Raw genomic sequence first — 15,498 nt, forward strand, 5'->3', positions numbered from 1 at the left:
CAACAGAGTTGGGAAGAACTTTCTAAAGAATATTTCATTTCCATTGTAGAAAGAATGCCACGAGTGTGTTCAGCTGTTTTATATGCCAAAGGTATCTACTTTAATGAATCAAACTTTTATAATACATTTTGGTTTATAAATTAATTCCATGATTAATTTTTTTAATTTCAGTTGTTTTTTTGTTTTATGTCTTCATTTCAGAGTACAATAAGACATTAAACTGCATTTCAATAAAAACTGGAAAAATTGGGGTGTTCTAAAACTTTTGACCGGTATGTAATATATATATATATATATATATATATATATATATATACAGTATATATACAGTGGTGTTAAAAAAAATAGCAGTCCAACACAATTAACCTGATAAATCACTGTTTTAGTAGAAATGCTATTTCTACATAGCAAATAATTTACTTGAAAGTGTAGTAGAGTAATGAAAACAAAACAAACCCAACAGTAAGGACATGCATGCCGCTCATTCTGAGTAATCGAAGCATTGACTAAAGGGGGTTGTTCAAAATAATAGCAGTGAGGAGTTCAATTGGTGAAGTCATTCATTCTGCAGAAGAACGGGTGTCAATTTTGGTCCTTATTTAATGTAGGAGGGGGGCAAATGTTGCACAGGTTGGTCATAGCACATTTCCTTCTGAAATACTGGGTAAAATGGGTTGTTCCAGATATTGTTCTGTTGAACATTGTACTTTGATTAAAAAGTTGATTGTAGAGGGAAAAAAACATACAGAGAAGTGCAGCAAATTATTGGCTGCTCATCTAAAATGATCTCAAATGCCTTGAAGTGAAAACCAAAACCTGAAAGATGCAGAAGGAAGCGTGGAACTACTGTTCGAATGGATCGAAGAATAGTCAAAATGGCAAAGGTTCAGCCAATAATCACCTCCAGAAAGATCAAGGAACATCTGAAGTTACCAGTAAGTACAGAAGATGATTAAGTGAAGCCAATTTACCAGCAACAACTCCTGCAAAGTCCCGTTGTTAAGAAAAAGACGCGTCCTGAATGGGTTCAAATTTCCCAAAGAACATATTGACTGGTCCAAAGAGAAATGGCTCAACATTTTGTGGACTGGTAAAGGCAAAATTGTTCTTTTTGGGTCTAGTGACCGTAGACAGTATGTCAGACGACCCTCGAGCACTGAATTCAAGCTAAAGTTCACTGTGAAGACAGTAAAGCATGGTGGTACAAAATGATGATATGGGGATGTTTTTCATACCATGGTGTTACGCCTATTTATGGCATACAAGGGATCATGGATCAGTTTAAATATATATAAAAATACTTGAGGAGATCATGTTGCCCTATGTCGAAGAAGAAATGTCCTTAAAATGGGTGTTAACATGACAATGACCCAAAACATCTTGGTTACAGACAAACAAGATTGAGGTAATAGAGTGGCCAGCCCAATCCCCTGACTTCAATCCCAGAGAGAACTTGTGCGCTGACATCTGAAGCACATTTTTTTTAGGCAAAACCCAAAATTGCAGAAGAACTGTGGAATGTAGTCTGATCATCCTGGACTGGAATACCTGTTCAGAGGTGCCAGAAGTTGGTCGACTCCATGCAACACAGATCTCGGAAACAATCGTTATGCCACTAAATATTAGTTCAGTAATTTAAAGTAAAGTGAAACCTCAAAAATTTTTTTCAGTTTATAGATACTTTTTTTGAGTTTTTAAAGAAAAATGCTGGCACTGCTATTTTTTTTAACAGCCTAATATTCATTTTTCTTAACTTTCTGTAAAGGATTAACACAAACTGGCAAAATTTTGTTAATGTTTTGATTTAGAATTGAAAGTGTAGTATTTTCAGTGCATTTGCATTTATGGAAATAAAAGTTATTATAATGATTTTGTGCTTTATTCGCTTTTTTAAAATCACTGCTATTTTTTTGAACACTACTGTATATATATATATATATATATATATATATATATATATATATATATATATATATATATATACTGGTGCTGGTCATACAATTAGAATATCATGAAAAAGTTTATTTCAGATTTATTTCAGTAATTCCATTCAAAAAGTGAAACTTGTATATTATATTCATTCATTACACACAGCCTGATATATTTCAAATGTTTATTTCTTTTAATGTTGATGATTATAACTGACAACTAATGAAAACCCCAAATTCAGTATCTCAGAAAATTAGAATATTACTTAAGACCAATACAAAAAAAGGATTTTTAGAAATGTTGGCCAACTGAAAAGTATGAACATGAAAAGTATGAGCATGTACAGCACTCAATACTTAGTTGGGGCTCCTTTTGCCTGGATTACTGCAGCAATGCGGTGTGGCATGGAGTCGATCAGTCTGTGGCACTGCTCAGGTGTTATGAGAGCCCAGGTTGCCCTGATAGTGGCCTTCAGCTCTTCTGAATTGTTGGGTCTGGCGTATCGCATCTTCCTCTTCACAATACCCCATAGATTTTCTATGGGGTTAAGGTCAGGCGAGTTTGCTGGCCAATTAAGAACAGGGATACCATGGTCCTTAAACCAGGTACTGGTAGCTTTGGCACTGTGTGCAGGTGCCAAGTCCTGTTGGAAAATGAAATCTGCATTTCCATAAAGTTGGTCAGCAGCAGGAAGCATGAAGTGCTCTAAAACTTCCTGGTAGACGGCTGCGTTGACCTTGGACCTCAGAAAACACAGTGAACCAACACCAGCAGATGACATGGCACTCCAAACCATCACTGACTGTGGAAACTTTACACTGGACCTCAAGCAACGTGGATTCTGTGCCTCTCCTCTCTTCCTCCAGACTCTGGGACCTTGATTTCCAAAGGTAATGCAAAATGTACTTTCATCAGAGAACATAACTTTGGACCACTCAGCAGTCTTTTTTGTCTTTAGCCCAGGTGAGACGCTTCTGACACTGTCTCTTGTTCAAGAGTGGCTTGACACAAGGAATGCGACAGCTGAAACCCATGTCTTGCATACGTCTGTGCGTGGTGGTTCTTGAAGCACTGACTCCAGCTGCAGTCCACTCTTTGTGAATCTCCCCCACATGAATGGGTTTTGTTTCACAATCCTCTCCAGGGTGCGGTTATCCCTATTGCTTGTACACATTTTTCTACCACATCTTTTCCTTCCCTTCGCCTCTCTATTAATGTGCTTGGACACAGAGCTCTGTGAACAGCCAGCCTCTTTAGCAATGACCTTTTGTGTCTTGCCCTCCTTGTGCAAGGTGTCATTGGTCGTCTTTTGGACAACTGTCAAGTCAGCAGTCTTCCCCATGATTGTGTAGCCTACAGAACTAGACTGAGAGACCATTTAAAGGCCTTTGCAGGTGTTTTGAGTTAATTAGCTGATCAGAGTGTGGCACCAGGTGTCTTCAATATTGTACCTTGTCACAATATTCTAATTTTCTGAGATACTGAATTTGGGGTTTTCATTAGTTGTCAGTTATAATCATCAACATTAAAAGAAATAAACATTTGAAATATATCAGTCTGTGTGTAATGAATGAATATAATATACAAGTTTCACTTTTTGAATGGAATTACTGAAATAAATCAACTTTTTCATGATATTCTAATTTTATGACCAGCAGCAGTATATATATCTTTTTCCTCGGCTGCTCCCATTAGGGGTCATGGGCGGATGGTGAACTATTGATTTGGCACAGTTTTTACGCCGGTTGCTCTTCCTGACAAAACCCTCCCTATTTATCCGGGACTACAATGCACTGGTTTATGCATCCTAGCGGCTAGGTATCTATAGGACAATTCAGTGTCTCCAATTAGCCTGGGAGCACCCGGAGGAAACCCAAGCAGACACGGGGAGAACATGCAAACTCTGCACAGAAAGGACCCACCCCACCTGGAGATTGAACCCAGGACCTTCTTGCTGTGAGGTGACAGTGCTACCCACTTGGCCACCATGCTGCCCACACACACACACACATATACGGTTAAACTGAATAATGAAACATATCAATATTGAAAATACATTCAATAACACACTACATTACATTACAAAACAATATAAAAAAGGACTTTAGAATAAGTTTTAAATACTAGGCAAAGGAACAGATTTAAACGTACTGGCTCACTGCATGGCAATCATCCACACAGGCACAATGACATCAGGGAAGCCTTCCTGCCTCTCCATGTCCAGTATGGTAAGACCAGCCTCCTGGATGACACATTTCATGATGTCCAGGTGGCGGATGATGCTGCTGTCAACAGGATCCAGTCTGCAGCCCTGCCGTGCCATGTTGTCCTTTATGATGATTACGCCATTGGGCCTCAGGCTCTCTTTTGCTCGCATTAAGAACTCCTTCAGATCTTTATCAGTTAGATGACCTGATGAAGAGTACAAAAGTAGCATGTAAATAGATGAAATGACTTCATCTTTAATAAGTTACAAAGAATTTGGCATGTCTTCCATGTACTATGGCTTACTGGTAACTGGGTATTTAATTGAACACAAACAAATATTGTTTTAAATAATAATAATATATAATGTTTTATCTTAAATGCTAGTGTAAAAATATGCCACTTCATAATTTGATGCAAGCAACACATTCCGACAAAAATAGTTGTCCCCAGTGTAGGACTGGAAAAAAGGTGATTAAAAAAACCTGTGATGGAACTTTCCACTGGTGATGCTACTGTGATTTTTCACATGCAGACACACACTATCTTAAATTAACCTGACTGCTTGTCTTCAGACTGTGGGAGGAAACCGGAGCTCCCAGTGGAAACCCACACAGACACAGAAAGAACATGCAAACTCCACACAGATGGACCCAGACTGCTCTATTTCTTTTTTGCTGTGAGGCGACAGTGCTACCAACCGAGCCACGATGCCGCCCTATCAAATTATAATATTTTGAAATGCATTAAGGTGGCTAATTAGTTTCAGGCTATTATTCGCTATCAAGTACACTGTTCAGAACAGCCAGTGACCGAACCATCAATACTGTACAAACTTTATTACACAGTAGAATTAATCAACAAGGCCTAGCAGCAACACATTTAAATAATCCTCACACTTACAGGCAACCCACTGCATCCAGATGACGTCATATCTGTTGGGTGGAGGGATGAGATCCTGCAGGATGTCAAGGTAGTAGGTCTCCACCCGGTCAGCATAATCACCCAAGTAACACTCATGTGCATGGAGAATGAATTCCTCCATCATGTCCAGCATCTCCATCGTTTCAAATACAGGGAACAGCACTCCTTTAGACACCCGGCCAATCCCACAGCCACAGTCCAGCGCTCGTTTAGTATCAGCCTTCCCTGGACCCTAGTGTGATTAAATATACAGTGGATTCAGAGAGTATTCAGACCCTTCAGACGATGTGCACACTTTATTGTTAGCAATTGGATTTTAAATGGATATAATTGCTATTTTTACCCATCAATCTACACTAAATGATCCATAATTTAAAAAATTAAACTTCTTATTCACAAAAGTATTTAGACCCTTTATTTAATACTTCGTCGAAGCCCATGTGGCAGCAACTACAGCTGCAAATCTTCTTGAATGAATATTTACAAGCTTTGCACACCTGGTTGCTGGAGCCCAGCTTTTCAGTGGGCGCAAGGCACACAGTAACACCCTGGGCGGGGCGCCAGTCCATCACAGGGCAGACACACATACACACACACACTCATTCACCTATAGGGTGATTCAGTGTCTCCAATTAACCTGATTGCATGTTTTTGGACTGTGGGAAAAAAACAGAGCTCCGGGAGGAAACCCACGCAGACACGGGGAGAACATGCAAACTCCACACAGAAATGACCCGGAACGCCCCGCCTGGGGATCGAACCCAGGACCTTATTGCTGTGAGGTGACAGTGCTACCCACGTAGCCACTGTGTTGCCCTGCAAGGCTTAATTTCTTTAATAATTATTAAGGCCACTGTGCTTTAGATATTGTTTTATGTCTTTGCCTTGATCTCTGCCTTGCTACAGTTTTAACACAGAGATCAACAGACAGTTCCTCAGAATTTGTGGCTTGTTTTTCTTTTTTTTTTTTTCTTTTTTTTTACAATCCACTAAATTTTGAGACCTTATAAACCCAGGTGTGAGACATTTCTGTTAATGCCAATTAATAATTAATTCGAATAGCAACAGATGGACTCCGACTAAGTTCTTGACACATCTCAAGAATAATTCAAACAAATTGCATGCAGCTGACCACAAGTCATGCACAAGAACATAATAAGGCGTACAAAACTCAAAGGGTCTGAATACTTTCTGAATATATACAACAATACTTACAGCTGATATTAAGAACAAACCATTAGTGATTTATTAAGTATGTCATGTTTGTATCTAAGCTACTACCTTACTGTGTGGTGTTATTCAGTTTTAGATGCATTTCCTGGTTTTACTGTAAAGATGGCATGTGTTTTTGTTTTATATTTAGCTTTACAGTCATCCTGTTTTGACCATAACAGCAAGAAGGTCCTGGGTTCGATCCCCAGGTGGGGCGGTCCGGGTCCTTTCTGTGTGGAGTTTGCATGTTCTCCCCGTGTCCGCGTGGGTGTCCTCCGTGTGCTCCAGTTTTCTCCCACAGTCCAAAGACATGCAAGTGAGGTGAATTGGAGACACTAAATTGTCCATGACTGTGTTCAATATAACCTTGTGACCTGATAAATCTTGAGTAATGAGTGGCTACCGTTCCTGTCATTAATGTAAAAACATGACGTTAAAATCCTAATAAACAAACAAACGTTGTAATAAGTCCTCTCTCACTACCAGTTAAGGAAATCTTAACTTTTCAATGTTTTTGGGATAATTAGCCCAATGTATTAATGCCATCAAAGACAATAAGGCTTTGTATTCACAGTTTTACAACAAACAACATTTAAAAATAACTATTAGAAATTTGTTTAGAAAGATCAACTGATACATTATTCTTTGTCTTTTCTTTTTAGGCCTAAGGCCTATTGATTCATTACTGTTTTATTTAACAGATGAATAAATGACAGGAAATGTAAAATATTTGCAGTTAAAATTATTGTCATACCAGGAACTTCTTTAGGAACTGTCTGGAACTTTCTAGGTCTATCTCTGAGATCTCCACAAATCCTCCCAACATGCCCTCCTCTGATGCTTCTACATCTTTGTAGAAGTTCTGGGCCCTGTAGTAGAACTGTTTCTCTCCTTTGATGTATTCACAGGTTACAGCATACAGTTTCACTGTGAAGGAGTAACAAACAAATCAAGATACAATGAGGGGTTTTCTTACAGAACGGCAAGCATGGCTGGCCTGTGGGGGGATTATCTATAAGCCAATGTTGTTGGCCCGTATAGATCAATAACACAAATTACGTCTACGGAAGTGTGTCCTCCCTGTAGTTATTTACACACTGCCTTTCAACTTGTTGAGATTTCTGTGGGCGGGCATACATGTTTTTTCTATTAATTATTGTATTGTTAATATAGCTTATAAGTAAAAAGATATTAAAAATAAGAGAAATGTGAGGTGTAGGGGATTGCAGTAATTCAGATAGCCACATGAAGCGAGGAAGCAATAAGGCTTCAAAGGCTATCTAAGTAGAGTGTGACAGTGGCTACTTATTTAATGAAATGGCTGATAAACATCTTCAGACATACTATATCATCTGTAGGCATACATTCTTCTTAAAAAAAGAATTCAGGTGTTTCTGACACATTCATTGCTAACAGTAGTAAAAAGCCAATTATAATATCCTTCCAAATTTGTGGCAACAGTTTGAGGAAGGCCCATCTCTGTTCCATCACAGTGCTCTGCTCAAACACTGTCAAAAAGACAAACCACATACCTTTGGGAACTAAACTATTAATTGTAAACAAGGCATTATTGTCCAACATCAATACAAATGTTCTTTTTGACAAAATAGGCACAATTAATTAGTCCGAAAAGCTCCTGGTCATATGTCCACATATCTCTGGCATTATACAGTATTAGTCTATAGTGAATATTTTAATGTTCAGGGAGGAAATTTAATTGCTGAAAATCTAAACAGGTTTGGTCAAATATGGTCTCTTTCTTAGGCTTTGCCTATTTTCTGTGCCCAAACTTGCCATATATTACAGCTGAGGCAATGAAAAATAAGAAATGAGGAAGGATTATTCATGTATTATGTAGAAAATAATCATCCAAGATGAATTGTCCATCCTGTTCAATTTAAGATAAGATAAGATAAGATAAGATAAGATAAGATAAGATAAGATAAGATAAGATAAGATAAGATAAGATAAGATAAGATAAGATAAGATAAGATAAGATAAGATTAAATAAGATTTCTTTATTGATCCCCAGGGCAGGAATTTAAGTGTTACAACAGTTATACTGGTTAATACAGTTAAAAACAGAGTAATAAAATAGGGTAGAATAAAATAAAAATATAGACTATGTGAGGGCAATAACCATTAGTATGCCAAATTCTAATTATATAGGACCAACAACATGATTGTAGTGTACAGCACAATATACCACCAGATTTTTCTTTCCATTGACAATTTTCTGTTGGTATGGGAGGTTGTTGCTCTATTCATTGTTAAATAAATAGTTAAGATTATTTAAGGTTTAAATAGTGATGTGATTCATTATATAGTCACCAATACTCAGTGTAAGTTTATCAACAGTGCCTTCTTCTTGCCTACAGGTTTAGATAGATAGATAGATAGATAGATAGATAGATAGATAGATAGATAGATAGATAGATAGATAGATAGATAGATAGATAGATAGATAGATAGATAGATAGATAGATAGATAGATAGATAGATAGATGCATGTGCACATGAGTGCACACAGATATGCACACACACGTGCTCACCCACATACATAGAAAGATACATGTACATGTGCCACAATCCTGTTACATTCAGTCTTCAGTTCCTCCTCGCCCACCACTGCATAGAGTTAAAGAGCCTAATGTTTTTTTTTTTTTTCAAATGTTTGTCCATGTATATCACAAATTTTTTGTTACGGCTCAAATTTCCCTTATAAAAAATGGCTTAATATGGTGTGTGTGTGTGTGTGTGTGTGTGTGTGTGTGTGTGTGTGTGTGTGTGTGTGTGATATTAAATTTAAAAAGTTTAAATTAAAAAAATCTTGATTGTTATTGGACAACCTGTTGTGAGCACAAATCTAGAAATACATGCATCCAGTTCATTATTTCTGTGGAGGTCACAATTTTGGGGATCAGTTATTTATTTAACACCTATGAAACTAGCATTTGTTGGCATCTTAGCTAGTTGGACAGCAATAATACTACCACCTAGATGTTCTCCAGATCTTTAAGTGTCCCTCAAAACCATTTAATGGCTAAAAGCTCAGATCATTTAATGGATAAAAGCAAGGATTGGCATCCTGTACAGGATGTGTTACTGCATTGCATTCATTGATTCTGGGGAAACCAGACCCATTACCAAGATAAAGTGATGGTAAAACATAAAACATAATGATTGAATAAAAAACAACTAGATCTGTGTAAGAACTACTGATTTTATACATGGTACAACTTGAAACATGTGCATGATACTCTTACTCACATCTGTGTTCTTACCCAAGGGAATCTGCTCCAGCAGGTAAAGGTAGCTGGCAAAGAACTCCTGCCTCAGAGTATTGTGCAGGTGAAAGGACATGCTGTTTTTGCACATGTTGTCATCTGTCCTGGCCCAGCGTTCACGAAAAGCATGATGTGTTTTGCTAAACTCCATGATGGACGTCAAGTCCGACTTTTTAAGTTGCAGTTTAACCTGCTAAAGCATTCCGTTGTGTAAGACTTTGGGACGTGGCCCGGAGAAACCTTGCACTTGCTTTGCATGTGTTCAGACTGTAACTGATCAGATGATATTCCTTTTGCTTCTTAGGGGAATGAAGACTTGCAGAGGATTAACAAGTCACTTGCACTGGGACTCAGGGTAATAAACCAGTTGGGTGTGGGTGAGGTAGGTCAAGAAAGTTGTATAGTGTGCCTGCATGCCAAACATATCCAAAATAGAATCCTAACCTTGAAGCCTCTTTCTGGCAATTTGTACTACATAAAAGCTAATATTAGTAGCTCCTTATTGTGTTTGTATACAGAGTGTCTAATATCATAAGACCCAAATAAAGATGTTACATAAAGATTATAACCTTACATCAGTGACTCAGTGTGGCAGTGGTGCATTCTAGCTTTTGGATTTAGTTCTGATTATGCAAATGTGTAGTGCAAAGTCTGCAGTAACTTTTGCTAACGTTTGCTAAATATCCTAGATGGAATGCTATTGGGTATTTGAGGCTTACATACACAGATAAATGGGAACACAGTTGTCCAAGGATGTCATGCGGTCATTTGACTCTTTCCATGTTCTCAGTTTTCAGATGTGTTTCACTTATACATCGGTTGTAGATACATCTGAAACTATGGGTGAACAGTTTTGGCTAGCATTGCTTTTAGGTGCAGCCAATAAGATTGTAGTCAGTGTTGTAACTAAAAACTTTTTAAAGTGACTTTTATGCACCACATGCCTCAACACTTGCCACTTTATGTGCTGGTGTGACCAGGGACAGTTGTAAAATATTGTAATTCCAAGACTGGAATTAATGGGATTTTAGCAATGGGTTTTTCTTAACTGCCTCAATAAACTAGATAGATAGAAGAGTGTCCATATAGTTTTGGTAATGTATCTGATTAACCTTCACCATTTTAGATGTCAGCCAAAATATCACTAGGAGTGAAACAGGAATCCCCTTGAAACTAGATAACACTTTTAATATAGCTATTTCCTGGATCTATTAATAGATAACAGAGACCATAACCAGCCTAGGCAATTATTTTAGACTACAAGATGTCATTTAGAAAAGAGGTCCTATAACTGAACCTGATTTAAGAACCTTGTGTAGTGTTCCAATTCATCCCAAAGATATTAAATAGGGTTAAGGTCAGGTCAATCCACACTAGTCAAACAATGTTTGTATGGACCAGTTAAATGCCTTTCCCTAACAGCTGCCACAAAGTTACAAGCAAATAATTTATTTCATATAACCGACTCTATACAAGTATATATACAGGGGTTGGACAAAATAACTGAAACACCTGTCATTTTAGTGTGGGAGGTTTCATGGCTAAATTGGACCAGTCTGGTGGCCAATCTTCATTAATTGCACATTGCACCAGTAAGAGCAGAGTGTGAAGGTTCAATTAGCAGGGTAAGAGCACAGTTTTGCTCAAAATATTGCAATGCACACAACATTATGGGTGACATACCAGAGTTCAAAAGAGGACAAATTGTTGGTGCACGTCTTGCTGGCGCATCTGTGACCAAGACAGCAAGTCTTTGTGATGTATCAAGAGCCACGGTATCCAGGGTAATGTCAGCATACCACCAAGAAGGACAAACCACATCCAACAGGATTAACTGTGGACGCAAGAGGAAGCTGTCTGAAAGGGATGTTCGGGTGCTAACCCGGATTGTATCCAAAAAACATAAAACCACGGCTGCCCAAATCACGGCAGAATTAAATGTGCACTTCAACTCTCCTGTTTCCACCAGAACTGTCCGTCGGGAGCTCCACAGGGTCAATATACACGGCCGGGCTGCTATAGCCAAACCTTTGGTCACTCGTGCCAATGCCAAACGTCGGTTTCAATGGTGCAAGGAGCGCAAATCTTGGGCTGTGGACAATGTGAAACATGTATTGTTCTCTGATGAGTCCACCTTTACTGTTTTCCCCACATCCGGGAGAGTTACGGTGTGGAGAAGCCCCAAAGAAGCGTACCACCCAGACTGTTGCATGCCCAGAGTGAAGCATGGGGGTGGATCAGTGATGGTTTGGGCTGCCATATCATGGCATTCCCTTGGCCCAATACTTGTGCTAGATGGGCGCGTCACTGCCAAGGACTACCGAACCATTCTGGAGGACCATGTGCATCCAATGGCGGTGCCGTGTATCAGGATGACAATGCACCAATACACACAGCAAGACTGGTGAAAGATTGGTTTGATGAACATGAAAGTGAAGTTGAACATCTCCCATGGCCTGCACAGTCACCAGATCTAAATATTATTGAGCCACTTTGGGGTGTTTTGGAGAAGCGAGTCAGGAAACGTTTTCCTACACCAGCATCACATAGTGACCTGGCCACTATCCTGCAAGAAGAATGGCTTAAAATCCCTCTGACCACTGTGCAGGACTTGTATATGTCATTTCCAAGACGAATTGACGCTGTATTGGCCGCAAAAGGAGGCCCTACACCATACTAATAAATTATTGTGGTCTAAAACCAGGTGTTTCAGTTATTTTGTCCAACCCCTGTATATATATATATATATATAGTGGGTAACACTGTTGCCTCACAGCAAGAAGGTCCTGGGTTCAATCCTCAGGCGGGGCGGTCTGGGTCCTTTCTGTGCGGAGTTTGCATATTCTCCTCATGTCTGCGTGGGTTTTCTCTGGGAGCTCCGGTTTCCTCCCACAGTCCAAAAACATGCAGGTCAGGTTAATTGGAGACACTGAGTTGCCCTTTAAGTGAATGGGTGTGTACGTGTGTTTGTATGTGTGTCTGCCCTGCGATGGACTGGCGTCCCATCCAGGGTGTTACTGTGTGCCTTGCGCCCATTGAAAAGATGGGATTGGCTCCAGCACCCCCCACGACCCTAACTGGATAAGCGGATAAGAAAATGAATGAATGACTTTATACACCTGTATGCAGTGGGTATGGCTGCAACACATAAACTCATTAATTAGGATAGGTGTTTACATATTTTTGGCAATATGGTGTGTATCCTCGTTGTGAGGGAGTGAGTAAAATAATTTGTGATTGTGTTGTTCTGTGATAGATTGCACCCTGTTCAGGGGGTTTTGTTGCCTTTGCAAACAATAAGCAAGCAAGTGGTTCCAGAACTGTAGTCAAACTATCTGCATTTAAATCATACTGGATCAAATTTTAGGGGTATTACGGTAGTGCATTGCGAACATGTTCAAAATAAAAATAAATAAATAAATAAATAGTATATCATTTATTCCATTTTGATTCCAAAATACAATATCTGATCATTGACCACACCAAGTTTGAAGCATATCTGTGGTGAAACGTGCTTTGGAAAGGTAACCACCTTAATGTATACTATAATTATTAATGCATGCATATAGAACTTAGCTTATTTGTTTATTAAAGCTCATAGTTTGTCACTCATTTCAACTTGATTCTATAATACACCATCTGATAAGTGTCCACACTCACTAAGAAAGAATAAAACGAGTTGGAATTAGTGATAGATTGTGAGCTTTGATTATACATACAGGCCAAGGTGTACATACATGCATTAATAATGACAGTATATGTTACGGTGGTTACCTTTCCAAAACCCAAATTGGGGTTGGGGTTGCACCTATAAAAATATAACGGGTCTTACACCATCATAGGAACATTATCAAAATGTTTGATTTAGACTGTTTAACATTTATTATTTTCATTCTTTATAATAATAAATCAGAACAATATTTTAGGCAAAACAACATGCATAAAGAACATCATGTAACATTTTTTTCTCAATAGTGCAAACATTTTTACATAATCCATCTTCACACTGACATGCAGCCCCGGTTCAGGACTGCATTGCTTAGGGGGGCAGTGAGAAAATCTGGAGGGGGGAAATGCCCACCCCAGCGCCCCCATAGCGCCGGCCCTGCTTGTGTTACTTTAGTTTCGCCGTAAGCCGGATTCGCACCTAGGGTGGATAAATATGCGGGAGACGCTCTGCCCCCTGCGCTACTCAAACAGCGGAGTAATAAACAGGTTGTTACGCTAATAAGCCTGCGCACACACGGCGTTACTAAGACTAAAAGTGAACACTACTTAAAATAATAACCAAACGCTTTCTAATTCCCACGGTAGCAGCAGTTTCCTTCTGTTTCATACATATCACCCTGTCTCAATCTAATCTGCAGCATTTGTCTCCCATTGATAAAAATACGGAACAAAGCGCATCCCGTATCAGTTTCCAATTAAGGAACAACTCCGTATTGTACGGGACTGTTGGCAACTCTAGGTACAGGAGCTCTCAGCGTTTATTTCCTAAATTTGAGCCTGCACAATTTAGCTTAACCGTAGTGTTCTAATCCCACACCGACCCTTAACCAGGATAAAGCCAGACATCCCAAGTTGCAAAAACTCATTTCCGTAGCCGGACCTCGACCCCGACCCTCAAGCGCCTCACCAAAAAAAAAAAAAAAAAGAAGCTAAAAAACCTCTTGCACACACCAAAGGACATGGGATAACAGAACTTTTAGGAGCTGCTAACTGAACTACTAAGCTAACTGTTCGCGTTACAAACACATTAATGTGTACTACATAGTGCACTAGATAGTATATTAGAAAATAATTTGTTCCTTACTTAGTGCACTAGAAATTGTACTAGATAATAAATATAGATAATAAATATAATAGACTCATGTTCCTTACATAATGCTTTAGGTAGCGTATTAGTTAACAGATTCAGGTTCCCTACATAGTGCACTAAATTGTATATCAGATAACAGATTTATGTTCCCTACATAGTGCACTAGATAGTGAATTAGACAATTGGTTTATGTTCCCTACACAGTGCACTAGATTGTATATCAGATAACGGATTTATGTTCCCTACAGAGTGCACTAGATAGTGTATTAGATAACGCATTCATGTTCACTACACAGTGCACTAGAAAGTATAACTAGATGATTGTTCTAGATTCCGAGATTTTATCTGACTGGCGGGTATCAGGGAGCCGCTATGTATATGCGGGAGACTCCCGGAACTTCCGGAACACTTGGGATGTCTGCAGTTAGTAATGAATAAAAGAACACGTCTACCAGCAGCATGCAGTTAGTCCTCCAAGCCTGCAGATGGTTTTAATAGTGCGGACCGCACCAGCCCTCCTCGTTCTCTCGCTGTGTATGATGGGATACTGGGTACACACCCTAGCAACCCAAACATCAACAGAGAGCTGTCAGTGCAGCACAAGCTAGCATCGGTTCATTATTCAGCAGGTTTAACCGTTAGATCAGATACAACAGTGATCAGACATTGAGTCTGATAAGGGCACAATGCAAGCAGACGATGTGAGATATTTAAAACGGTGAGTATATTAGAACGTGTCTTGTTCTAATATTTTTTTACACTGGCTGTGATGTGATGTTAGCGGTTAGCTTTACTGTATTTAGCTGTGCTAGCTAGTCGTTGTACATCAGTACATTAGATGAAATTGCGGTTCTGACTTTGGTCAGCAGACAATATTAGAGAAATTACATCTTTATTGTCTACATGTTTAATGGAAGTCTGTTAGTGTTAATAGTATTATGATTGATTAGTAATCGGTCAGATGAAATATGAGCCATTTATTCAGCTCTGATAATATTATATAAATCTGTTGTTTTACTTCTACCAGTATAAATCACTTCATCCATTCATCCATCCATCCATTCATTAATCCATCCATCCATCCATCCATTCATTAATTCATCCATTCATCCATCCATCCAT

At 38.9% G+C, this 15,498-nt stretch overlaps 2 protein-coding genes across 2 annotated transcripts in view; one reads left to right on the forward strand and one right to left on the reverse strand.

Annotated features, from left to right (window-relative positions):
* Positions 1 to 4,084: 4,084 nt before the first annotated feature.
* ntmt2 (N-terminal Xaa-Pro-Lys N-methyltransferase) lies at positions 4,085 to 9,720 on the reverse strand. The gene is made up of 4 exons (XM_063001257.1): positions 9,555 to 9,720; positions 7,025 to 7,197; positions 5,038 to 5,290; positions 4,085 to 4,341 (listed from the first exon to the last, which is right to left on the reverse strand). Exons 1-4 carry the CDS (start codon positions 9,706 to 9,708, stop codon positions 4,085 to 4,087), a joined length of 837 nt encoding a protein of 278 aa, XP_062857327.1. The 5' UTR covers positions 9,709 to 9,720.
* A 5,268-nt stretch (positions 9,721 to 14,988) lies between these two features.
* kifap3a (kinesin-associated protein 3a) overlaps positions 14,989 to 15,498 on the forward strand; it is a 52,571-nt gene continuing 52,061 nt past the window's right edge. The window contains exon 1 of the mRNA XM_063001258.1: positions 14,989 to 15,094. Within this exon, the coding sequence (XP_062857328.1) occupies positions 15,063 to 15,094 (32 nt within the window). The 5' untranslated portion in view covers positions 14,989 to 15,062. The remainder of the gene's footprint in view (positions 15,095 to 15,498) is intronic.

Source organism: Trichomycterus rosablanca, chromosome 9, assembly GCF_030014385.1.
Source record: "Trichomycterus rosablanca isolate fTriRos1 chromosome 9, fTriRos1.hap1, whole genome shotgun sequence".
Lineage (NCBI taxonomy): Eukaryota > Metazoa > Chordata > Actinopteri > Siluriformes > Trichomycteridae > Trichomycterus > Trichomycterus rosablanca.

Bases quoted from the DNA above. Each gene is read 5' to 3' on its own strand.
- ntmt2 (XM_063001257.1), bottom strand. From the start codon at position 9,708: ATGGAGTTTAGCAAAACACATCATGCTTTTCGTGAACGCTGGGCCAGG. The intron at 7,198-9,554 runs GTAAGAACACAG...ACTCCTTCACAG, and splicing joins GCTGGAGCAGATTCCCTTGG to TGAAACTGTATGCTGTAACC. The intron at 4,342-5,037 runs GTAAGTGTGAGG...ACTCTTCATCAG, and splicing joins CTGGATGCAGTGGGTTGCCT to GTCATCTAACTGATAAAGAT.